General features: G+C 42.3%; 1 protein-coding gene across 1 annotated transcript in view; it reads right to left on the bottom strand.

Annotated features, from left to right (window-relative positions):
• LOC145417464 (prefoldin subunit 3-like) overlaps positions 1-25465 on the bottom strand; it is a 118291-nt gene that overhangs the window by 6678 nt on the left and 86148 nt on the right. Inside the window, exon 4 of the mRNA XM_080286161.1 lies at positions 1875-1987. Within this exon, the coding sequence (XP_080142287.1) occupies positions 1875-1987 (113 nt within the window). The remainder of the gene's footprint in view (positions 1-1874; positions 1988-25465) is intronic.

Below are 25465 nucleotides of genomic sequence, written 5' to 3'. Positions count from 1 at the left end.
CACCCAAAAGTCCGCCACTAGGTAGCAGGGGCAAAGTTTTCTGGCCGCATGCCCTTGCTGGTGTCAACCCCTGTAACGTAGTGGGGTACGCTGTGTGATATGTAAAGTACATGTTATGTTGTGCATACAATAATTAGAGGAAATGGTTGGGAGAGCATGCTGGCCTACTCTCCATGAGAGTGTCACACTGAAAAGGTCAGCAAAGGGGGATGGTTAGGTAGCTAGTGAAACAGGAGCTCCAGCTTTCCCTATCACCAGCATTCCCTTTTCCCTCAGGAGTACCACCCAGTTCGGCTGGTGCTACAGCCTCCTCCCTTTCTTTTACTGAAATGCGTGTTGCACACAATCAATTTTATTGCCTTCTAAAACCTGACTTTCCTTTCCCCTTCCTCATTTCTCATACCATATGCGCATCCCCCATGTAACCCTTCAATATCCTTAAGCCGCTTCACTTACATGACCACTCAAGTCCCCTCTCAAAACTACAGTCTCATCATCCCCTATGTCACTTACCACACATTATTAAGTCATCCCAGGATCTATATTTTTCTTCTTCATCCAAGCCTATGGAGCATATGCAGGTGTGAATGAAACTGTCTGCCTACTGAACAAAATGTTCACTATTATAATCCTTTCATTCACTCTCATTACATTCATAACATATTCCACCAATTTTTCCTTAACCAGCATGCCCACACCATCATATCCATCTGCCCTTCCCTGCCAAAATATCTTATACCAATAACCCCTCCTGGCTGATCCTCCCCTACACCTAACCTCCTGTACACAGCCAACATCCACCTACCTCCTACTCACTGCTTTGACCATTTCCCCTGCTCTACCCTTCAAACTACCCACATTCCATGATGCCACTTTGATCCCCTTCAGTGATTTAGTATTACAGTACTGTAATGGGCTTCAACTTTTTCTCATTTTTTGTCGCGGCATTAAAATTAAATAGGGAGGTGAGACCACAGGCCCTGCCTACATGCACAATCCCAAGTCCATTCATGGGATCTGGGACCCATAGCCCACCAGCCATGACTTGCGGCTACTGCAGTGGCCTCAGGGCTTCCTGCCAGGAGAGCTACCAGGACACCTTCCAAGCATGCCTTGGCACTGTAACTACCCTGCCATTATACACCCACTGATAGGGATGCCTCCTAGAGTGCTACACCCAGATTCTGGCCCCTCTCTATTGGGTGGAAGCAACAGCCTGGGAGCCACAATGCCCTGTGCCTTCTAGCACAGATCTGAGCCCCATCCCATCCCGGTCCCAAAAACTATTCTGGCAGAGCCCACATCACGCCTCCCCTCAACAGGTCCACCACTAGGTAGCAGGGGCAAATCTTTCTGGCAACATGCTCTTGCTGGCATCAACCCGTGACATAGTGTGGTACACTGCATCATATGTAAAGCTCAAATTGAACTTCAATTAGAACATAAGTGTGATTACACTGAAGGATAGTGGGTCTGAGGTGTATTGTTGAATTATACGTGACCTCGGTTGGTCCCTGCTGAATTATTATATTTGACAAGTGGTCTCGGTTAGTCTGGCAAAACGGTACATCTGGCAAGGCTCTGGAACCAAAGGTCCCGGAAAATTGGTTTCTGTCTGTCTCTCTCTCTCTCTGATGAATGCATGCATCCATGCAAGGCTTTGGTACCAAAGGTGCTGGAAAATTGGCTTCTGTCTGTCTGTCTCTCTCTGATGCATGCATGCATCCATGCATGAGCGAGCGTGTGCGCACACACACACACACACACACACACACACACACACACACACACACACACACACACACACACCAACTTAAATTCTTGGTAAACACTCAATTAACCTGAAAACAAGGGTACAAACCAGTTTTATTTACCTTAAAAAGTCAAGGTCATGCTCAACTTGTGTAAGGTTCTTGGTTGCATTGCCAAGGTTTTTGGAAAGTAACCCCTCAGCATCCTCCAAACCATACTCCAGCATCACATTGGCCTGTGGACATACAATACTGATGAAATGGCACAAAGCGCTGGTGCTACTGTGGCCCTAAGCTCATTCAAATGCAAACCCAATACAGGCTGAAATTACCCTTCTTGTGCAGTTCATCACCCACATTTTGGGGAAAACAGAAGGAGCTGAGAGACATCTATCTAGCCAGGCAGCTCTGTTGCCCAATTATAACAGTAGCAACATATGAAGGAAACCCTTTCTACAAAGCCCTCCCCCCCTCCTCCCCAAACAGGCACCAAAGTAAATTCATTCAGACTGGAAGGTTCCTTTCTAAACTGTCTTACTTTTCTATCTGAGGGCATTCTCACCATTCTGATCACCCTTTTCTTCCGCCAATTTTCAGATACTAACCTCAATTCAGTCCTACTCTGACCTCATCACTGTCAAATCTATCCTGATTTATAGAATTCGACCATGTCTCACTAACTGACTAGAGCTACCCCACTACTCACCCAATAACTACTTTAGCAGGTCAACTCCTACTTTGTATTTTTCATATCTGGCATAGTTAGCCTTTGTACTGTTATTCTGATTTTGCAAAGTAAGCATGCTGCTTTTATAATTTACCTCTTTTATATCACTTCCCTCTATGTTTTCTTATGTTAGCTTGTGCAATATATCTTAGAAAAAACAAATTTTATATTTTTCTTGACACTGACTATAGTCCTTTAAACTTTTAGATCCACTGATGATGGAGACTCCAATTGGAATGAGCTGGTGAAGGTTTATATCCAATGAGTGGTTGGGGTTTAATGCTCACGTAATGCCACTCAGGGATGAGTGAGGCTGGTCACTGTCATCTTAAATGTCAGGGTCAACTTGCCTAGCCCTGGGCTCCTACACTCCTCATGAAGCAACGTAGGATTGGATGATGAATTAATGAACTTATAATTAGCAGCATGTTGATTATTTTTGCACTATGTAGGGCAGCAGATTAATCAAAGAGAGCACACAATCCACTGTCTCCATCCTCTGTATCTTCATACATGTGAAAAACTCGTTAGGTAATGGATCATGCTGATTCATTACCAAACAAATTTTTCATGACCAAATTGGCCCACATTTGGTAACGAAAATACCAGATGGCAACCCTGGTGACAACTGTGCCAATGACTAACAAACGCTCTTAACGCTTGATACTGTATTGGCGTCAGTTTTACGTAATACACATCTTAGTTTGCCCTAGGTTCGGTAGGTTATAATCAATGGGGGGTCCTGAGGATAAAGCCCCCAAAGTTAGGGTTCAGCACTTCCAGTTAGGCTTCCACTGCTATTTAAGGTTTTAAATTGACTACATCTGAGTTTGTTTGATATGGTGACGTCATGTCCAGTTGTCGTGATCGGCAATAAACACGTTATCAAAGGTGTTCAGGAGGCTCTGTTTAATATCGCTACGTAGATGTATTTTGAGAGGAGCCTGTGAAGTCACATGGAGAGCCTTTGTGTGTGTGTAATCACTAAAAGATCGAACTCTCCAAAATGGTTTGATAGCAACTGTGCCAGAGCAACAGCCCAAGTCATCAGCATATAACTCTTACTTAAAATAAAAAACATCTGAATCACTCTCTCAATTGAAAATTGCTAGAAACCATGCAAAAGCTGTAATAAATCTTACTAAATCAAACTTTCTTCAAAACCAAGCATCAAAACTACTTAACAACCCTAATGACAACAGAATATTCTGGTCAACTCTCAATTCTTTCAATAATAACTTTAACAAGTCATCATCCATTCCCCCACTAAAATCTCCAGATGGCAACACTACAAATGACCAATGTGGGAAAGCAGATACCTTTGCCAGAACATTTGCCAGAAATTCTACCTTAGAGGAAGCCAGCCAGAATGTCCCAGCACTAGAACTTGACTCTCCCAACATTGTTCCATTTAAAATACAGACAAGGTACATGAAATCCATCCTTTACAATTTACCTACCAACAAAGCTCCAAGCCCAGATGGAATTCCACCAATTGTTTTGAAAAAGTGTCCCCCAGAACTTGCCTCTGTTCTCGCTAAATTATTCAGACTATGCGTACGTACTTCTTCATTCCCTAATTCATGGAAAAAAGCCAATATCCACCCAATTCCAAAGAAAGGAAGATCCTCTGACCCCTCTGATTACAGACCAATAGCTGTCACATCTTCTCTAGGTAAGATTTTTGAAACTGTAATTAATAAGCATATAGTTAAACATCGTGAATCCAGCAACTTAATTAGTGATAGACAATATGGTTTTCGCCAAGAAAGATCCACCACTGACATACTCAACCTCCTGACTCATACCATCCATCAATCAGTTGACCTACATGGAGAAACTCACGCAGTTGCCCTGGATATTTCTAAAGCTTTTGACAGAGTGTGGCACCGTTCCCTGTTGTCCAAACTCCCTTGCTATGGACTATACTCTTTTGTTCCTTTGATTTCCTCATATCTCAGCAACAAAAAAATAAGAGTAAAAGTTGGTGATGTATATTCCAATTTCCACTCAATTAACGCCGGCGTGCCGCAAGGATCAGTTCTGGCACCAACCCTGTTCCTCATTCATATTAACCCTTTAATCGCGGGCGTGTTTTGCTTTTTCTTGCGGCTCCCGTGGGCATATTTGCACTTCGATAGACTCTCTAAAAATATTTGCCAAAAATCAGTTATTAGTCCTAGAATATTAAAATCATATATGCTTATGGCACATACTTCAGCTTTCTCCTGGGGTGTTTGTTGAGCCTTTGTCAAGTACCATAGGACTTGTGGAGACCTCTGGAGTTGGGTAACAAAGTCTCCACTTTACACTTCCCGACAACCCGCCATTCGACTACCCTCCCCCCCAACTCACCCCCCTCTCCCTCATATACCTCTCAACTCCATCCCTCCATCTCATCCTCGGTCTACCCCTCCCTCTCCCTCCCTCCACCTCACCTACATACACCCTCTTAGTCAGTCTTTCATTTTCCATTCTCTCCACATGTCCAAACCACCTCAGTGTATTTCTCCTAATCTTTTCAACCACATTACCACAGTCTGATATTATCACTAGAAACACTATTCTATGATTCTCAAATAGTTTGGAATCCATACTCCAAAAATAAAAAACACTGTGTAAGCAATGAAAATTACGAGGGCGTATGACCTTCCCACTTGCGCTAGTTCGCCGCTGGTGTTCTGTCGTTTATTATTCATAAAAACACTCACAGTTTATATTTCTATTACTATATAACACTTATATATATCTAGTCTTTATCCATAAGTTTCCTTCAGTAACAGTAGTTTATTGTCACTGTAGGCATTCAATTTCTTTCAGTAAAATACGTAGCATTCACTTTCTCGTCCTGTATACTAGCATTGAGAGTGAATGTCACTTTCACCTTCACTCTCATAACTCATAGGATTCATACATGCTAGAGTGAAACTTTCACTTTCATTACTCCTAGGGTATATACTCGTATTCTTATAATACTACTCATTTACATTTCTATTTACGTTCTCTATTTTATTTACGTTATTTACATTTCTATTTTATTTACACTGTGTCATGCACTGTCACTTGAAGTAACTTATAAAACTATTTTCCACTGTTCATGTATATTTATATTCATTGCTTTCACTTGCTGGTTACACATTATTTACAATTCCACTTGCACTGTTTTACTCAATAGAAAGACCGTAGTCACTCTTTTATCAATTGTCAGCCCTTTACCTCTTTCCACACGAAGTTTAGTAAGGGGTATAGGTCACAGGGCCCTTTGCATGGGGCTGAAAAATGGCGGAAGTTAGCAGGAGCAAATCAGACATACCTTCACCTTGAAAGAGGACAGTGAACTGATAGTGGTGGCCTCCTGCCGCCTGGCTTGGGTGAGTGCAATACTACCAACTTTAGCCTTGTGAGACCTGCTAATACTGTATATAACAATGAAATGATTGGCAGGAAACCAAGACAATACATAATAAATTAGGTAGTTCCAGGTGAATGTAAATATCACTTAGGCTTCTCCCTTCCCTCCTTATATGTATATTTATTACGAAAATAGATTATACGGCATATTTCAAGGGGAAATAAACAGCGAAAATTAGCGAACGAGTGCACGTGAGATGTTGTCAGGTGATAATTAACCAATTCCAGGAGTATGGCACTATCACTTACCTTATTTCTTTTTTGTACATATCATTTGGTATAAGAATAGGGCATAGGGCTTATTTCAATGGATAAAATCAGTGGAAAATTCCAGGGAAGATTTACTTAGCATAGAATACAGTGTGGTGGCCTGCAATAATTAGGTAGTTTTTTTTTTTTTTTTTTTTATGCGAGAAAGAAGGAACCAAAGGGCATGAGCCCGCAGTAACAGTTCCCTCCAAGAGAAAAACAAAATACAATAGAGAGCCAAATTCAAGATCCGATCATTTTGAGATGCCTGGACACACTGTGTTTGAAAGACTGGAGATCATAGGCAGCAGGAAATACAGACAGAGGGAGACAGTTCCAGAGCTGACCTGTTGCATAAATGAAAGACTGGGAGTAACGGTTAACTCTTGCATTAGAGAGTTGGACAGAAAAGGGATGAGAGTTTGCTGCCAGACGGGTGCTACGCGTCCGTCGTAGAGGTGGAGGAATGCAAGCAGACAGTTCAGAGGAGCAGTGACCATTAAAGTAGCGATAGAAAAGAGATAAAGATGCAACAGTGTGGCGAAGAGACAGAGGTTGAAGGGAGTCAGTAAGAGGAGGAGAGTAAATATCACTTAGCTTCTCCCTTCCTTTCTTATATATATTTTTATTACGAAAATAGATTATACACCATATTTCAAGCTGAAATAAACAGCGAAAATTAGCGAACGAGTGCACGTGAGGTGTTGTCAGGTGATAATTAGCCCGTTCTAGGTGTATGGCACTCTCACTTACCTTATTTCTTTCTTGTATATATCATTTGGTATAAGAATAGGGCATAGGGCTTATTTCAATGGATGAAATCAGTAAAAAATTCCAGGGAAGATTTACTTAGCGTATGGCCGGGCAGGCAAGAGGATAGGGTAATGGAGGGAAGGTAGGGAGGGGAGTCAAGAACGGGGAGAAATGGCTAAATTGTCAACAATGGATGGGAGTACAGATGAGATTAGGAGTGCTGACTAGTGTTGGACATAGGCAGTACTGATAGATGATACAAGCCACCACTTGAAAGCCCAGGTGAATTCAAAATACTGTAATACAGAATCACAAAAGTGACGCCCCGCGGTATGATCCCTTGCTCCCAAGCGTCACGAAAGTGACGCCCCATGGTTAAGGGGTTAATGCTCTTGTATATGTCACCCACAATCCCATCCATTCATATGCAGATGACTCATTCATTCATTCATTCATTGCCAGACGCCATGTATCCCAAACAGGGTGGCCAAGGGCTTAGAGTTAATTGTTTTACAGGGAGGGGCACTAATCCTCCACCAACCCCACTTGACACGTAGGCAGATGACTCAACACTTCATAATTCATTCACACCCAGACATCCATTTACAAAGTCTGATATCTCAAACTCTCAACTCAGTACAGCCATTTCTTTAAATCAAGACTTATCCACGATCAGAGAGTGGGGACAAAATAACCTTGTCTCATTTAATGCTAGTAATACTAAATATAAACAATTTACTAACAGACAGGTATTGCCAGAATCGTATATTACCTTCAGTGCTACAAATATTCCCATTTCCAAAAGTATTGAAATTCTTGGTGTCTCGCTTAACAATGCCCTCAGCTGGACCTCTCATGTCAGATCACTTGCTAAAACCACCTCAAAGAAACTTGGATTATTGTAGCTTCTTCACTGACGAGCAGTTAACTATAATTTATAAGAGACACGTGCACTCTCAGTTTGAATACTGCTCACCCTTATTGAATGGATGTGAAGAGGTTGCATTAAAACAACTAGACAAAATTCAGAACAAAGCTGTTAAAATTATTAATAACCCTGTTATTACAAATAAACTACCTCCCCTACAAGTAAGAAGGAATGTTGCCTCCCTTGCATTATTTTACAGATATTTTTATAGCAAATGCTCAGACTGTTGCGTCCATTGTGCCACCTCTCCATGCCTTCCATTGTGCTACGTGGGCATCTGGCAGCGCTCATGACTGGAATGTCACTCAGCCATACTGCAGAACGTCTGCCTATCAGAATTCTTTCATTCCCCGAACTCCATCTCTCTGGAACTCCCTTCCCCAGAGTTGTTTCCCTCCAAACTTCAACCTACAGCTGTTCAAGTCTAACTGTTACAGATATTTTATGAACAGAGAACACCAGTAATCTGGTGCATGGATTTGTTTTTTTTCTTTATTCATTTGTTTTTCCTTCCTCTGTTCTATTAAAAAAAAAAAAAAAAAAAAAAAAAAAAAAAAAATCACATAATCATGGCAGTTGTTTTGGAGAGCCTTGGAGGGCCCAATACCTGCCCAGGGCCCCAATCAAATGGGCAGATTCGCATGGCTATGTGGAATGTGAGAGGTGTGAATGAGGAGAGCAAAAGGGTGAAAGTGGTGAATGTGTTAAAGAGTGCAAGATATGCTGTGATGGCACTGTGTGAAACAAAGATAAAAGGGTGTGAAGTGGAGGAGTGGGAGGGTGTGAAATGTGTAAGACTGGGCATGAATGGGCAAGGAAGAGGCAAGGAAAGAGTTGCTTTGTTGATGAGTGAGGCATTGCAGAGTGGAATGAGAAATTACAAATGTGTCAGCTTGAGGTGTATGTACTCGTATGTCAAGTTCAAGTTTGAGAAGGTGAAAGTGGCTGTGATTTTGGCGTATGCACCGTGTGAGCACAGGAGTGAGAGAGAGAAAGACAGGTTTGGGATGAGCTGGATGAAGTAGTGGGAGAAATGCCCGGGAGCTATAAAGTGATTGTAGTGGGCGATATGAATGGAAGAGTAGGCACTGGTCCTGAGGATAACATAATGGGTTGTAATGGAGTACCAGGAGAAAATGATAATGGGACACAACTGAAGGATATGTGTTAGGAAAGAAAGTTGTGCATTTTTACCTCGGAATTCAAACACAAAGATACAAGGGCCGTGTTAGGATGATGTGGAGTTCTGTCAGATCATATGATTGTGGTATGCAAGACCAAGCTGAGAGGAGTGAGGTGGATCAGGATAGAGTGGAGCAGTCAAGGAGAACGACTGAAAGTTGAGAAACTGCGGATCAAAGAAAAGACAGATGATAACAGGACCAAAGTAGAGGAGGAGTTAGAATCTGTGAAATGAAATTAAATGGATCCAGACAGCCTGTGGAATGCATATAGGGATTGCTTAGTTAGGAATGCTAAAGCAGTGTGTGGTGTGGAAATGGTGCGGCAAGAGTAACAACAAAGAAGAAACGTACGGCATGGTGGTATGATGAGGTTAAGAGTGCTATGGAGGAAAGGAGGAAGAAGTGGCTAGAGTGGTTACAACACAGGAGTTCAGTTGAAATAAGAACTGAGTATATTGAGCGCAAGAAGCACATGAAGAGACTGGTGAAGAGGAAAAAGAAGGAGGTATATGATGATCTAGGAAGAAAAATGAGTGCAAACTACTCTGAAAATAAGAAGTTATTCTGGAAAGAGGTGCGGAAATGTAGAAGTGAAAGCAGAAACAAATGTGATGGTGTGAATGATGTGGGTAGTAGAATATTAACCCATGTGGATGAAGTAAGGACCACATGAAAGAATATTTTGAAAGCCTGAAGAATGGGAATGGATAGAACAGAGCAGCTGTAAAAATGATTGGCTTTGGGGGTGTGCAGAGAAGGAATGCAATGCCAGGAGATGTGACACTCGCACTGGTGAAGAGTGCTGTGAAGCAGCTGAAAAATGGGAAAGCAGCTGGGGTTGATGAGGTGTATGCAGAGATGATTATGTGTAGTGGTGAGAGTGGAATGAAGTGTTTGTTGGAGATATGTAAGAAGGCATGGATGAGTGAAACTGTGCCAGCAGAGTGGAAAAAGGCTGTGACTGTATCCCTGTACAAAAATAAAGGTGAGAAAGTTAGTGCAAGAATTATCATGGCATAAGTTTACTGAGTGTGGTAGGGAAGGTATATGGAAGAATTATCATACAAAAAGTAAGAGACATATCAGAAGTCCTAGTGAGTGATGAACAGTGTGGCTTTAGGCGTGGCAAAGGCTGTGTGGATCAAATATTTGCAGTAAGACAGGCAGCAGAGAAGGCTTGTGAGAAGGACCATAAGGTGTTTATGGCATTCATGGATCTGGAAAAAGCATACGACAAAGTGAACAGAGAAGGACTGTAGAAAGTTTTGCGCATGTACAGTGCAGATGGTAAGCTGCTAGGTGCCGTCAAGAGTTTTTATGATGGTATACCGGTAGCATTGGCCAGTGTCTCTTGTGCCCTGCCCCCTTCTGATTCCCCGCCCTCTTCCAGCTCTACTCGTTGCTGATTGGCTGAGATAATTATTCTTCTTACTGATAGAATAATGAGTGTTACCATGAAATAGTATCATATTATTTACTTTTACTTTGAATTAATTTCTGTATGAAAAAGGAAGCACTAAAATTTGCTAACTGAATCAAAATCAGTTTGAAAAGAACCAACTTGCCTCCTCCTGCGACTGCAACTGAGTTTTGCCGCCAAGAAAGTTCAGAGCTTGGCAATAACACATCGCAGCTGTGCTGCTATTTCTATTAAACATAATAAGTCATTTATCTGTCATGTCTGGTAGGTTACCACAGTATAATAACTATATTGTAATTTTCCTTATTTATTTCCTTCATTAATTTCCTTAATATCAGTGGGATCAAAAATAGTAGGAACACGGAATGTCACTGGCAATGGATAGAGTGAGTAAGGAAGATTGGAGAAAGTGCATGATGGACACCAGGCAGGTGGAGGAAGAATACAGAAGAAGAGACTTGGTAGAACAATTTGTCATCAGCTTAAGTGACAGAATCCAAAAAGGATGAAGCCTGAATGAACAATAGTAATAGGAGATAAGTCATGATAATGTTAGAAATCAACTATAGATCACTTGATTTACAGCCAAGGTTGCTTTTCCTGAAAATTTATAACGAGAGAGAGTACATGGGTGTTGTCTCCCTAACAAAAGTTTAAAGGCATGTAGGCTAATAATTATTTATACAAACAGTTCTGTACGAGAAATTTCAGTCTATACAAGTGAAGTCAATGAAATTTTATAAAGTAAAAAAGGGTTGTGTGTGTGTGTGTGTGTGTGTGTGTGTGTGTGTGTGTGTGTGTGTGTGTGTGTGTGTGTGTGTGTGTGTGTGTGTGTGTGGATATCAAATATAAAGAAAAAAGTCAAAACACTAAGTTCTTTGTAGAATGTGTACCTTTTTATTTTCATAGAGGGAACCTTCGTTACTTTAACTAACCTTTCAGACCGATGACATTCCTTGGTACTTTTTTCCAACATCCTTTACAACAAAACATTTCCTGGTTAAATGGAAAAGATATCATTGCAGTTAAGAGGTTAAATAACGGTTAAATAAAAGTTTTGTTGCTTTGATTAGCAAGAGCGCCTGACACGTTTACCCAACACTGGTCATGGAAGACTGGCTCAGAACTCCTACTCGGGCCAGCGGGTGAGTAGCTGGGGCCAAGGGGGCTGGGCACAAGAGAATCAGGCTAACGCAAACAGTATAGTGAAGCATGTGTAAGGGTTAATGGGCATCTAAGTGAATGGTTCACAATCGGTGTGGGCGTCCAACAAGGTTGTGTGACACCCCATGGCTGTTCAATATATATATGAATGGGGTGATGAGAAATAAAAACACGAGTAATGGGAGGGTGGATGACGTTGGTAATGAATGGTGATTGACGGAATATCTAAAATTTGTTGTATGCTGATGATCCAGTACTACTTGCAAATACCTGACTTGAACTTGGTAGGCTAGTGCAGAGTTTTGCTGATGTCTGTGAGTGTCATGCCTTGAGATTAAATGTAGAAAAGAGTAAAGTGATGGTTGTTTAGAGAGAAGGTGACTCCCAGTGTGGTGTTACAGTGAATGGAGAGAGACTGGAATTGGTGAGAGCTCAAATACTTGGGTATAGTGACAGAAAAGAGAGGAAAATGTACAAAAGAAGTGGAAAGCAGAGTGACACAAGGAAGAAAAGTAGCTGGTGCAATGAAGGCCTTGATAAGAAACAGAGGCTTGAGTGTCGCAGCCGCACAAGGCTTACATGAAGAAGGGTTTGTGTCAACATATGGATGTAAGACTATGGTGTGGCATGAAAATGAAAAGTCAAGAGTAAGAGCAGTGGAGATGGGACTGCTGAGGAATGTATGTGGAGTACAGAGGGTGGATAGGATACGAAATAATGTGCTTCGTGAAAGATGTGGGGTAAGGAAGTCGGTGGACACCAGAATCAAAGAGAGTGTACTGAGATGGTATGGTCATGTGGAGAGAATGGATAACAATAGAGTGGTGAAAAAGGTATATCTGAGCAAATTTGAAGGAGGGAGGAGGCAAGGTAGGCCAAGGAGAAGGTGGAGAGATATGGTGCATGTGTGAGGAGGAGAGGTTTGGAAGTCGGTGAGGCTAGGGAACTGACAAGAAGTCGAGCTGACTGATTGCATGTTGTGAGAAGTGCATGATCAGGGAACTGGCACCCCCTTTTAATATGGCAGCATCTGGACTGATTCTAACAGATATGTTTATGTGATGCTACAGAACGTGGTAAATGTTTTTGGCATATCTGATGGAGCCAGGGTTCCAGGGGCTTGAATGAAGAGCGAATGGAAGTGTGGCCCATTGGATTGGGAAAATTTGGGCTGTCTGGACACTGCTACTCCTCACCCTGCCATAGGGTGGAAAAGGAGGGCCAGATGATGATGATGGTGATGATGAAAAAAACACAGAAAACCAAAAAATACCTGACCTACACACCACTGTCTGTAGAGTACCCTTCCTAATTTTGGCACTGTTTTCAGGCCAATCTGCCGTAGTTAGACATCAAAACGCACAAAGGAATATCCAAAGTAATGCTAAACACCAAGAAAACCATTTAAAAAAAAAAAAAAAAAAAAAAAAAAAAAAAAAAAACCACACCCCTGTATGTACAGTACCCCTCCTAATTTTGGCACTGTTTTCAAGTCAATCTGCCATATTTAGACATCAAAACACACATGGGAATATCCAAAATAATGCTAAGCAACAAGAAAACCATGAAAAGAAACCACTGAAAACCCAAAAACATCCGACCTATACATGACTTTATGTATTTACCTTATTGTATTAACCTAGTTGTGATATACAGGAAATGGCCTAATCTCATGGGGTCCCATCTCTGTTTCTCAGTGAGTCAAATTTTACTTTAAACTCGTTAAAGTTTTTAGACTGGATGATCTCTTTGTCCTGGCTATTCCACAGGTCTATGCATCTATAAGGAAAACTATATTTCTTGATATCCTTCAAGCAGCTTGGCTTCTTCAGTTTCATTCCGTGTCCTCTTGTTACTTTCTTATCCCATACAAACAGATCTTCTCTGTCAATTTTATCTACTCCCACCATGGTCCTGAACACTGCAACCATGTGGCCCCTCTTTCTCCTTGTCTCTAAGGAAGGCAAATCCAGCTTTTCCAGCCTCTCTCTGTATGACAGATCTACCAGACTGGGGACCATCTTGGTTGCTGTTCTTTGTATTCTCTCAATCTTGTTTATATCATTCTTTTTGTGTGGAGACCATACTACTGCTCCATATTCCAACCTGGGGCGGATCATGGCCACTATCAATTTTTTCATCATCTCATCCATACAATGAAATGCTACTCTTATGTTAGTCAAGAGTTTATACGTCTCTCTAACTTCTAACTGTCTTGTTAATATGTTTTTCAGGTGACAAACTATCCTGGATCGGCACTCCCAAATCTTTCTCTTCTCCCACTTTTGTAATTGGTTCATTACCCATCAAATAATTCAGTGATACGTTGTTTCATTTCCCACATCCGGCTCCAATCATGTATCCTATCCAGATCCTCCTGCAGCATTTTACAGTCCTCCTCAACCTCTACCTTCCTCAAGATCTTTGTATCATCAACAAACAGACAGCATATCTGTTCATTCCATCTATCATATCATTCTTTGAAAGCAGTGATAAGAAACAGGGAAGTGAGCATGGAAGTGAAAAAGTTACTACATGACAGTATTGTGGTACCAACTCTAACGTACGGAAGTGAAGCTTGGACATTCTTGGAAGGACACAAGTCAAGAGTGAGAGCAGTGGAAATGAGTTATTTAAGAGGAGCCTGTGGAGTCACGTGGAGAGACAGGCTGACGAATGAGGATATAAAGGAGCGTTGTGGTGTGGATGTGGATGTGATAGGAAGCGTTATGAGGAACACACTGAGGTGGTTGGCCATGTGGAGAGGATGGAGGGTGAAAGACTGACGAAGAGAGTGTATGTGAGTGAGGTGGAGAGGGGAAGAGGGAGGGGGAGGCCGAGGATGAGATGGAGGGATGGGGTGGAGAGGTATATGAGAGAGGGGGGTGTGAGTTGGGAGCAGGGCAGTGAAATGGCGGGGGACAGGGCGACTTGGAGGCGATTTGTTTGTGGCCACCCCAAACGGGATTGAGGCGTCTGGCAATAGATAGACAGATAGATATCATTTACATAAATCAGGAACATTACTGGCACCAACACCGAGCCCTGTGGGACTCCATTTGTTACTTCCCTCCATCCAGACATCTTTTCCTTTATTACTGTCCTCATTTGTCTCTCTCTCAAAAAGTCTCTCATCCATTCCAGGAGGTTTCCCTTCAGTTCTCCTGTATGCTATAATTTCCACATTAGTCTCTTAAGGGGTACCTTGTCGAAGGCCTTCTCCAAATCTAAATACACACAATCCACCCAACTATCTCTCTCCTGTAGCACGTCAATTGCTCTTGAGTAAAAGCTCAACAAGTTGGAAACACATGACCTTCCACTTCTGAATCCAAACTGACTTTCAGCCAAAATATTCATCTCTTCCCAGTATTTTATCCATCTATCTTTCAAGATTCTCTCACACAATTTTGCGACCATGCTGGTTAGGGACACTGGTCTATAATTCAGGGATTCTTCCTTGTTTCCTCCCTTATAAATTGGTACCACATTTGCCCTCTTCCATTCCCGAGGCACTTTCCCCTCTTCCAGAGAGCACACAATTAAACTGTGAATCTTATCTGCCAGTTGTTCTCTGCATTCCCTCAGTACCCAACTAGAGATTCCATCCAGTCCTGGGGCTTTCCTTACATCTTAAGTTTCCAGTAATTTATACACTTTCTGCACTTCCACGTTTATATCTTTAATCACTACATATCTAGTCACTCCCTCTCCTTCCACAAACTCCCTTTCATTAGTGAAAACCAATTGGAAACATTTGTTCATTATTTCAGCTTGCACTGCCGCATCTTTATAGACCTCTCCTTCTACTTTCAGTTTGGTGATTCCTTCCTTTTGTTTCAATTTGCCATTGACAAATCTATAAAACAATTTGGGTTCATCCTTACATTTGTCAATTATATCTTTTTCAAAGTTCCTTTCTTCCTCTCTATGTATTCTTGCATATTCATTTCCAGTTCTTTTATATTCTCCCTTTGTTCTGTTATTACCTCTCTTTCTCCATTTGTTCCATGCCATGTCCCTCTCTCTCTCTCTCTCTCTCTCTCTCTCTCTCTCTCTTTTTTTTTTTTTCTATCATACACCTTCTATTAAATCACTCCTTTTTCCTGTTTTCTTTCCCCCTTACCCTTGGCACATATTTTTCTACTCCTGAAATATAGAGGTCTAGAAAGATATCCCACTTCCTCTATATCTCTCTTGTTTCTCTGAATATTCTCCAATCTGCATTATCGAAAAATTTTTTCAATTCTGTAAAGTTTTCCCAAAGTTGTATCTTCCCTGCCTATAAAGGTCGTCTCTTGGCAAAATGTTCCCTATTATCATCTGGAACTTAATGACCACATGATCACTTTTTCCTATAGGACACAGATATTTCAAAGATTCAGTTCCGTCAGGTTCTATGGTTAGCAGTAAATTTAATCTTCCTGGTGTGTCATCACCTCAGAATCGTGTGTCTTCTGTGACGCACTGTGTCATTACATTGTTCATTGCTATACAGTATTTAACAATATAGTGCCCCACATATTTTTACTGTCTCGTGAGTCCCATTCCTTCCAGTTCACCTCTTTACAATTAAAATCACCCATTAGAATTATACTGTTGCTTCTCTCAATCACTTTCTGTAGATAACTAACCATGTTTGACAACACCTCCTGGTATTCATCGTCATTCCATGCTCCTGTCTTAGGGGGAACATATCTATCTATCTATTGCCAGACGCCTCAATCCCGTTCGAGGTGGCCACAAACAAATCGCCTCCACGTCGCCCTGTCCCCCGCCATTTCACTGCCCCGCTCCCAACTCACACCCCCCTCTCTCATATACCTCTCCACCCCATCCCTCCATCTCATCCTCGGCCTCCCTCTCCCTCTTCCCCCCTCCACCTCACTCACATACACTCTCTTCAGCATTCTTTCACCCTCCATCCTCTCCACATGGCCAAACCACCTCAGTGTATTCCTCCTAACGCTTCCTATCACATCCACATCCACACCACAACGCTCCTTTATATCCTCATGTGTCAGCCTGTCTCTCTATGTGACTCCACAGGCTCCTCTCAAATAACTCATTTCCACTGCTCTCACTATTGACTTGTGTCCTTCCAGCAACGTCCAAGCTTCACTTCCATACGTTAGAGTTGGTATCACAATACTGTCATGTAGTAATTTTTTCACTTCCATGCTCACTTCCCTGCTTCTTATCACTGCTTTCAAGGAACCAGCAACCTTTCTTCCCTGCTGTACCCTTTCAAGCACTTCACCCTCCAAACCTCCATCCTTACTCATCTCACTACCCAAGTACCTAAACATACTCATATTTTCCAATTCCTCACCATATAACCTCGCTGTACATTCACTGACTTCACCTCTCTCAAAGGCCATCACTTTACTCTTCCCTACATTCACCTTTAGGTTCCGTTTCTTACACACTCTCCCAAACTCATCCATCAAGCATTGCAGCTCTCCTTCGTCTTCAATCAACAACACAGTATCATCTGCAAACAACAGTACAGGGAGTTTCCAAACACTACCCTCTCTCACCATGGCCACTCCAACATCCACTACCCTACCTTGTACCTCTTTTATTACCCCATCCATGTACAGATTGAACAACCATGGAGACATGACACATCCCTGTTTCAATCCAACCTTCAAAGAGAAAAATTCACTCAGTTCACCATCCACATGCACTGCAGCTTTAGCACCATCATACATGCTCTTCACAGCATTCAACAACTTCCCATCTACTCCATATATTCTTAATACCGTACTTTCCACAGTCCTTGTCTATCCACCCTGTCATATGCTTTCTCCAAATCCATGAAAGCCACATACAACTTCTTTTCCTTCTCTAGAAATTTTTCACTAAAGATCTAAGAATGAATATCAGATCTACACAACCTCTTCCCTTCCTGAAGCCTCCCTGTTCTTCTCCAACTAATTCCTCTGTTCTTTCTCTAACTCTGTCAATAAGTATCCTACCATACACTTTTTCCATTATACTAAGAAGACAACTGCCCCTATGATTACCACACACTTCTTTTTCCCCTTTTCCTTTGTCTATCTATCTATTGCCAGACGCCTCAATCCCGTTTGGGGTGGCCACAAACAAATCGCCTCCAAGTCGCCCTGTCCCCTGCCATTTCACTGCCCCGCTCCCAACTCACACCCCCCTCTCTCATATACCTCTCCACCCCATCCCTCCATCTCATCCTCGGCCTCCCCCTCCCTCTTCCCCCTTCCACCTCACTCACATACACTCTCTTCGTCAGTCTTTCACCCTCCATCCTCTCCATATGGCCAAACCACCTCAGTGTGTTCCTCATAACGCTTCCTATCACATCCACATCCACACCACAACGCTTCTTTATATCCTCATTCATCAGCCTGTCTCTCCATGTGACTCCACAGGCTCCTCTTAAATAACTCATTTCCACTGCTCTCAATCTTGACTTGTGTCCTTCCAACAACGTCCTTTGTACAAGGGAATAATTATGCCTGACTTCCAATCCTCCGGGACTCTACTTTCCTCCCGGGCAATCTGCATATTTTCCACACTCATTCTACTACTATCTCTCCCCCATGCTTCAGCATTTCACCACACACTCCATCAATTCCTGGGGCTTTCCCCAATTTAACTTTCTTCATTGCTTCCACAACTTCTATCCTACTGATTTCTTCCTGTCTTCTCACCTCCCTCCTTCTCCCAGCCATTCCCCAGCCACTTATACTCGCATTACTTCCATCCTCTATGTTCAACAATTCCTTAAAGTGTTCTCTCCATCTACTCACTTTTTCTCCCTTCTCCACTAGTAATCTACCATTTTTATCTTTCACTCCCCTGCTAACTTCACTTCCACCCTGTCTTACTCTTTTCACCTCTTTCAGGAACATTATCTTACAGTCCCTCCACTTTACACTCAAGTTCCTTCCAAATTCCTCATCCACTCTCTTTTTACTCTCTCTTACTAATCTTTTCACCTCTCTCTTTCTTTCTACATATAACTCTCTCTTCCGCCTCTCAACTTCTTCCACGCCCCTATTTCTTATCCATTCATTGTATGCTTCCTTCTTTTGTGCCACAGCCTGTCTCACCTCATCATTCCACCATGATGTTCCTTGCACCCCCCACCGTCTTCTCTTCATCCCACACACCACATCACATGCTGCACATATTTCTTCTGTGAATATCCTGTACACACCTTCCATGTCCCCCATCTGCTCCAATTCATATTTGCCCAATTGATCCTCCACTTCTCTCTTATATTCTGCCTTTTTCTCATCCTCTTGTAACCTTTCCACTCTCCTTGCAAATACTCCTTCTTCCTGTCCTTCCCTTCTTCTATTACTCCATCTCATTTGGATCTTGATTCTGGCCACCACCAAGTAGTGGTCAGAAAGTCCACTCCCCCAACCTCTATAAGCTCTTGCATCCATTACACATCTTCGCAACCTTTCATCCACACACACATAATCAATCATTGCCTTCCTTTCATTCAGTTCACCACCCACCCTTCTCATCACTCGCCATGTATACCTGTGGATCATTTTATGCCTGAAGAGGGTATTGGCTATCACCAACCCCCTCCCAGCACAAATGTCCGCTAACACACTGCCATTCTCATCTATCTCAGCAGGCACACCCCACTCACCAACTATTCCATCCACCTTCACATTCCCTACTTTACCATTCATATCACCGATCAAAAACACTCTCTCATTCCTTCCAAACTTTTCCATGCACACTTCCACATTTGTCCAGAACTCTTCTCTCACTCTGCTTGCACGATCTTGCATTGGCGCATACACACACACAATTGCCCACATTTGTATTCCAACTTTCAATCTTATCCACACAATCCTTGACCCAACTGATCCATACTCTCTTATGCTCTTCTTCCATCTTTTACTCACAACTATACATACTCCTTCTTTTGCCCTCTCATTCTCACCTACTCCTGCACATATACCCCATCCATACTCCCATTCTCTCACACTCCCCATTTAGTTTCAGTTATTCCGCATACATCAACTTTCGCACCCTCAAGCACCTGGACAGTCTCTCTCTCTCTTTCACACCTCATCATTCGCTCCCCTTACATTCCATGTTCCAATTACCATGTCCTTTGTCCGGTCCTTGGTCGCCACCTTTTGGTCAGTCCTTGTCTGAGGCTTATTGTTTGTCTTTTTAGTTAGTTGTTTTCCGGGGAGGGGCACTAACCCTCCGCCAACCCTTTTAGTCGCCTTTTACGACAAGCAGGGATACTGGAGGAGTATTCTTGAAAAAAACCCTACCCCCAGGGGGGCAAAATAGAAGCAATTAATGTGCAGCTCATCTTATATGATATTTCTATCTTTTACTTACTTAATCACTTTTGATTGGAGAAATTTCGATGTAAATACAAATACCGTATGAGCGTATCTTGAATCAGTTCCTAACTTTTTATAATGTAAATTTGAATTGCAACAAAAAGAGTCATCGTAACAAGGATTTACTGTATATAGCCAGTTCAGCACAAATACGGTCATGATCTTTTCATCAGATGATCTTTTACTGTGACCTGTGTTTACATTTTTAATCAGTGGCTGTAATTTTTTGGTTCTACTGTATGTAGCCAGACTGTGTTTAAGGGCAGAAACCAAGCAGTTCTAGACACATTTTGAATCCCAGACTCCAGGCTTGACACTTCAAAAATTGCAAGCTTGTGGTAAAAAATTGCAGGCTGGCAGATACTTGATGTGCTGTCAAAATTTAACCATGCTAAATTTGCAGTTCTACTGTAGTAGGATAAAGTAAGGATAGCAGCAACTTATTTACTCAGATACCTCAGTTACAGGTGGTAAGTGGGGGCACCCGTCATCCATTCACTTGATGTGATGCTGCCTATTTCCTTCATGTATGTCATTCTTTTTTTGTGTCTATTCTCCTCTCTTCCTATTTCTCCTTCTCACTGTTGTACTCTTCTTTCTACTTCAGGTGGCTCTACACTGAGTAACAAAAACACATGATTTCTTGCAACTCAGAGAACAATTTACAATGCTAGATGGTAACCACAGAGCCAAAAAACAGGGTGATATGAAGCCTATGGGTGATATGGAGCCTACTATGGTGCCCCTGTTCAGTGGGTGGAGATGCAAATGTGGTATCCTCCTAAGAACCAAACTTCCACATCAATCCATGTCTAGCTGTGGCAAGGTGCTGTCAGTCATATGGGAACATTAGACCATTGCATGGGATGGCCCTGCAAGGGCAACTGCTTGCCTGCAGTTGGTGGGTCTGGTCAATCAAGCAGACTGGGGTAGCATAACAACTGTAGTTACAAAAATATATATGTACACACAGATTCATACTGATACTTTATACTGTACATATATACACACATGAAAACATACAGATGAAGATTACGGTAGTAGGTCAACTAAGACAATACATGCACAGTCAGACCCCTACATAAGAAGGATCAACTTACAAACTATCCATAAATACAAAAAAAAAAGGGGGGGGGGGGTCATTCACAGCAAGGAAGGATGGGGTCAGGTGAAGACTCTGACGAGGAGGTGAGGTGATAATTGCAGTTCAGGGAAGGGTAGGTACTAAGTGGAGGAGTGGAGACAATAATGGGCTTTAATCTGGGTGGAGAGAGAGAGAGAGATGATAGCACAGAAGTAGGTAAGGTGTAAAAAGGCAATGAGGTAGAGAAGAAGAACTTTGTATCTTTAGTAATTATGGGATTAGGGTTGGGTTGGAGAGAGAGAGAGAGAGAGAGAGAGAGAGAGAGAGAGAGGGGGGGGGGACAGCACAGAGTAGGTATGGAGTGTATAGGAGATGGGGTAGAGGGAAAGATCTTTGTGACCTCAGTAATTATGAGATTAGGGTTGGATTGGAGAGAGAGAGAGAGAGAGAGAGAGAGAGAGAGAGAGAGAGAGATGGACTTACAAAAAAAAAAAAAAAAAAAAAAAAAAACTTACCAAAGACCTTTAAGAACCAATTACTTTCATAAGCTGGGGACAGCCTGTATACCTATACATACATCAATACATATAATAAATACAAATGAATAAACAAACAAATGAAACAAGGACAAACGTGGCTAACCAACTGGCCCATGCTATGCTGTTCCTGTGAAAGGTTTTAGGAAGATAAAAGCAAGATAGCAAAGACATTAATACTCTGATATTTACAGAAATATTCATGTATAAATAGATGCAGATGGGTAAACATATAAACACAGAAATATGTACTAATGGGGGCAATGTCAGTAGGCCAACTGACCATATTGGGAGCACATATAAAGTTGACTGTACTATTAGATTTAGGAAAGGGGATGCAAGGACATATATGCAACAAAATTACCATAGTACTGTATTTACATATGGGAGATGAAGATTGCTATGGCAATTCAACTGGCCAATGTTAAGTTTAGCTATACGATGGTGCTTTCCTGTCTCTTAATCATTAGCTAACAAGTGGCAGCACTAACCTAAACATACCATTATTTTGTTTGATTATGTCTCTGCTTGCAGAATGTCTCCTTATCTTGTGCAGTACTTTTATGATTAGCTTATCATTTCTCCAGCTCATTTGATGGTTACCTTCATTTCGGTGGACAAAGCACACACTATTTTCACTGTTCGTATGTCCAGCATATATATGTGTGTGTGTTTGCAAGGGCAAGGGCTTAAGAGTAAATGCAGATAAAACAAAAGTGACAGTATCTAGGGCTGGTGACGGTACTGTCAAAGAAGAGGGAGAGTCACCATGTGCAATTCGCCGCAAGGGCATGGGAAGTAATTCCATCTTGTGCAGTGTCTGTGATAAGTGGGTGCATAAGAGATGTAGTGGTATTAGAGGTAGACTGCAAGATGATGTTGATTTCATGTGTGCAGTGCGTCGGGGAGAGCAGGTGGAGACTGTCAGGCGTGAAAGGACTGAACTTGCTGGTGAGTCTCTAGAGTGTGTGGAGGAGTTCTGTTATTTGGGAGTCATGTTATGTGCTGGAGGTGGGGCTGGAGCTAGTTCTGTGGCTAGAGCAAGGAGCTGTTGGAAGAAGTTCAGGGACCTGCTGCTTTTCCTGACACTGAGAGCACTCTCCCTTTGTGCTAAGGGATCTTTGTATTCAGCATGTGTTACAAGTGTAATGCTGTATAGTCGTGAGGCTTGGTCAGTAAAGGAAGAGGATATTTGTAGGCTCAAACGTACAGAAATGACAATGATTAGATGGACGTGCAGTGCGTCACTGAGTGTGAGGCCTGGGGAGGCTAGGTGTACAATGGAAGAGTTGAGGGGTAGGATGAGACTGGAGTGTATTGGTGTTGTGATGAGAAGAAGTAGACTGAGATGGCTTGGGAGCATGGAGAGAAGGGGGGATGATAATAGGGTGCAGAAAGTGAGAACTGATAATGTTAGGGGTAGGGTTGCGAGAGGTAGACCGAAAAAGACCTGGGACGAGGTCATTTAGTGTGACATCAGGGATAAGGGACTGAATAGGGAAGCTGCCAGATATCAAGCAGCTTGGACAGCCACCATTAGGTGATGAAGGCCAACGTATGCAAGCATGTTGGAGCCTTCAAAAATGAACAAACCAACGAATGTATTCTTGTGTCCTAGATGTTTCATCAAAATATACACTGATATAATATTTTTTTTTTTTTATGCAAGGAAGAAGGAACCAAAGGCCAGGAGCCCGCAATTATTGTTCCTTCCAAGAGAAAAACAAAATACGAGAGAGCCAAATTCAAGATCCGATCATTTTGAGATGCCTGGACACACTGCGTTTGAAAGACTGGAGATCATAGGAAGCAGGGAATTCACACAGAGGGAGACAGTTCCAGAGTTGACCTGTTGCATAAATGAAGGACTGGGAGAAACAGTTAACTCTTGCATTAGAGAGTTGGACGGAAAAAGGATGAGAGCTTGCTGCTAGACGGATGTGACGTGCCCGTCGTAGAGGTGGAGGAATGCATGCAGACAGTTCAGAGGAGCAGTGGCCATTGAAGCAGCGATAGAAAAGAGACAAAGATGCAACAGTGCGACGAAGAGACAGAGGTTGAAGGACATCAGGAAGAGGAAGAGAGTTAATGAGATGAAAAGCCTTTGACTCCACCCTATTGAGATGAGTTGTATGTGGGGAGCCTCCCCACACATGAGAGTTGTACTCTAAACAGGGGCGGATAAAACCCCTGTACAGAGTCAACAATTGTGCAGGGGTAAAGAAGGAATGGAGTTGACTTAGCGCACCTAATCTCTTGGAAGCAGATTTTACAAGAGATGTAATATGATCTTTCCAAGATAAGTCCCGAGTAAATGAAACCCCAAGCATGTTCAAGGATGATGCAGTATTAAGCTGAATATTATTATACATTAGTGGGTATACCTGTGGAAGATTTTGTCGGGTTGATAGGTGTAAAAACTGAGTCTTTGATGAATTAAAAATAACCAGATTATTTTTATCCCAGTCAGAGATATGAGCCAAGTCAGACATTAGGTGTGCCATAGCCTCATCCCTTGTTTGATGAAGAAACTGCTGATATGGACGTTGCAGGAACCGAATGGAAATGTGAAGGGTGGAGTCATCAGCGTATGAGTGGATAGGGTTAAATGTACAGCTTAGAAGGTCACTGATGAATAAAAGGAAGAGAGTTGGTGATAGGACAGAGTCCTGAGGAACTCCACTGTTGATAGATCTGGGAGAAGAACGATGGCCGTCTACAATAGCGGCTATAGAACGACCAGAAAGGACGCTAGAGATGAAGGCACAGATAGGACAGAAACCATAAGAGGGCAGTTTGGAAATTAAAGATTTATGCCAGACTCGATCGAAAGTTTTTAAGATGTCAAGTGCAATGGCAAAGCTTTCGCCAAAGTCCCGAAAGGAGGATGACCAGGAGTCTGAAAGGTAGGTGAGAAGATCGCCAGTGGAGCGTCCCTGACGGAACCCATACTGACGATCAGAAAGAAGGTTGTGATAGGAAAGATGCCTTAAAATTTTTCTATTAAGAATTGACTCGAAAACTTTTGAGATACACGATGTTAAAGCAATAGGATGATAGACAGAGGGTTGGGAATGGTCACCCTTCTTTGGGACTGGCTGAATAAGAGCAAACTTCCAGCAAGAAGGAACGGTATAGGTTGACAGACAAAGGTGAAAGAGTTTGCCTAGGCAGGATGTAAGCACAGAAGCACAGTTCTTGAGAACAGGAGGGACTCCATCAGGCCCACATGCCTTATTAGTACTAAGGCCTATGATGGCAGAAAATACATCAGCTGAAGAAATTTTAATGTCAGCCATGAGGAAGTCAGAGAGGGGAAGTGATGGAGGAACAGCATCAGAATTGTCCAACGTGGAATTGGAAGAGAAAGTCTGAGCGATGAGATCTGCTTTATCAGTAGAAGAAATAGCTACAGAGCCATCAAAGTAGAAAAGAGGAGGGAAGGATGATGAGGTAAAGTTGTTAGAAAGGTTTTTGGCAAGGTGCCAGAAGGAGCGGGAAGAATTCGAGTTGGAGAGTTGAGAGCATTTAGTATGGATGAAATTATTTTTAACAGGGCAAAGAACAGACTTAGCACAATTCAGGGCAGAAACGTATAAAAGATGTGATTCAGGGGTGGGTTGGCTCCGGTACCTTTTATAGGCCTACTCCTTGTTGCGGACGGCATTAGAACAAGCATGATTAAATCAAGGCTTTCTTGCATTAGTCAGAGGATATGAGAAAGGAATGTATGCTTCCATGCCTGAGAGAATAATCTTCGTAATGCGCAAGGCACACCCAGATGGCTCCAGGCCATGGAAGCAATAATCATTCCTGGGAAAATAAAAGAAGTACTGCTTGAGGGCCTCCAAATCCGCAGCTCCAAAGTGCCACAGACGACGTTTCTTTG

Source organism: Coenobita brevimanus, chromosome 110 (assembly GCF_032717465.1).
Source record: "Coenobita brevimanus isolate Jiangsu-jjx chromosome 110, ASM3271746v2, whole genome shotgun sequence".
NCBI lineage: Eukaryota > Metazoa > Arthropoda > Malacostraca > Decapoda > Coenobitidae > Coenobita > Coenobita brevimanus.
Note: the sequence above shows the minus strand (reverse complement) of the source record. Positions and strands in the feature narration are given on the sequence as shown.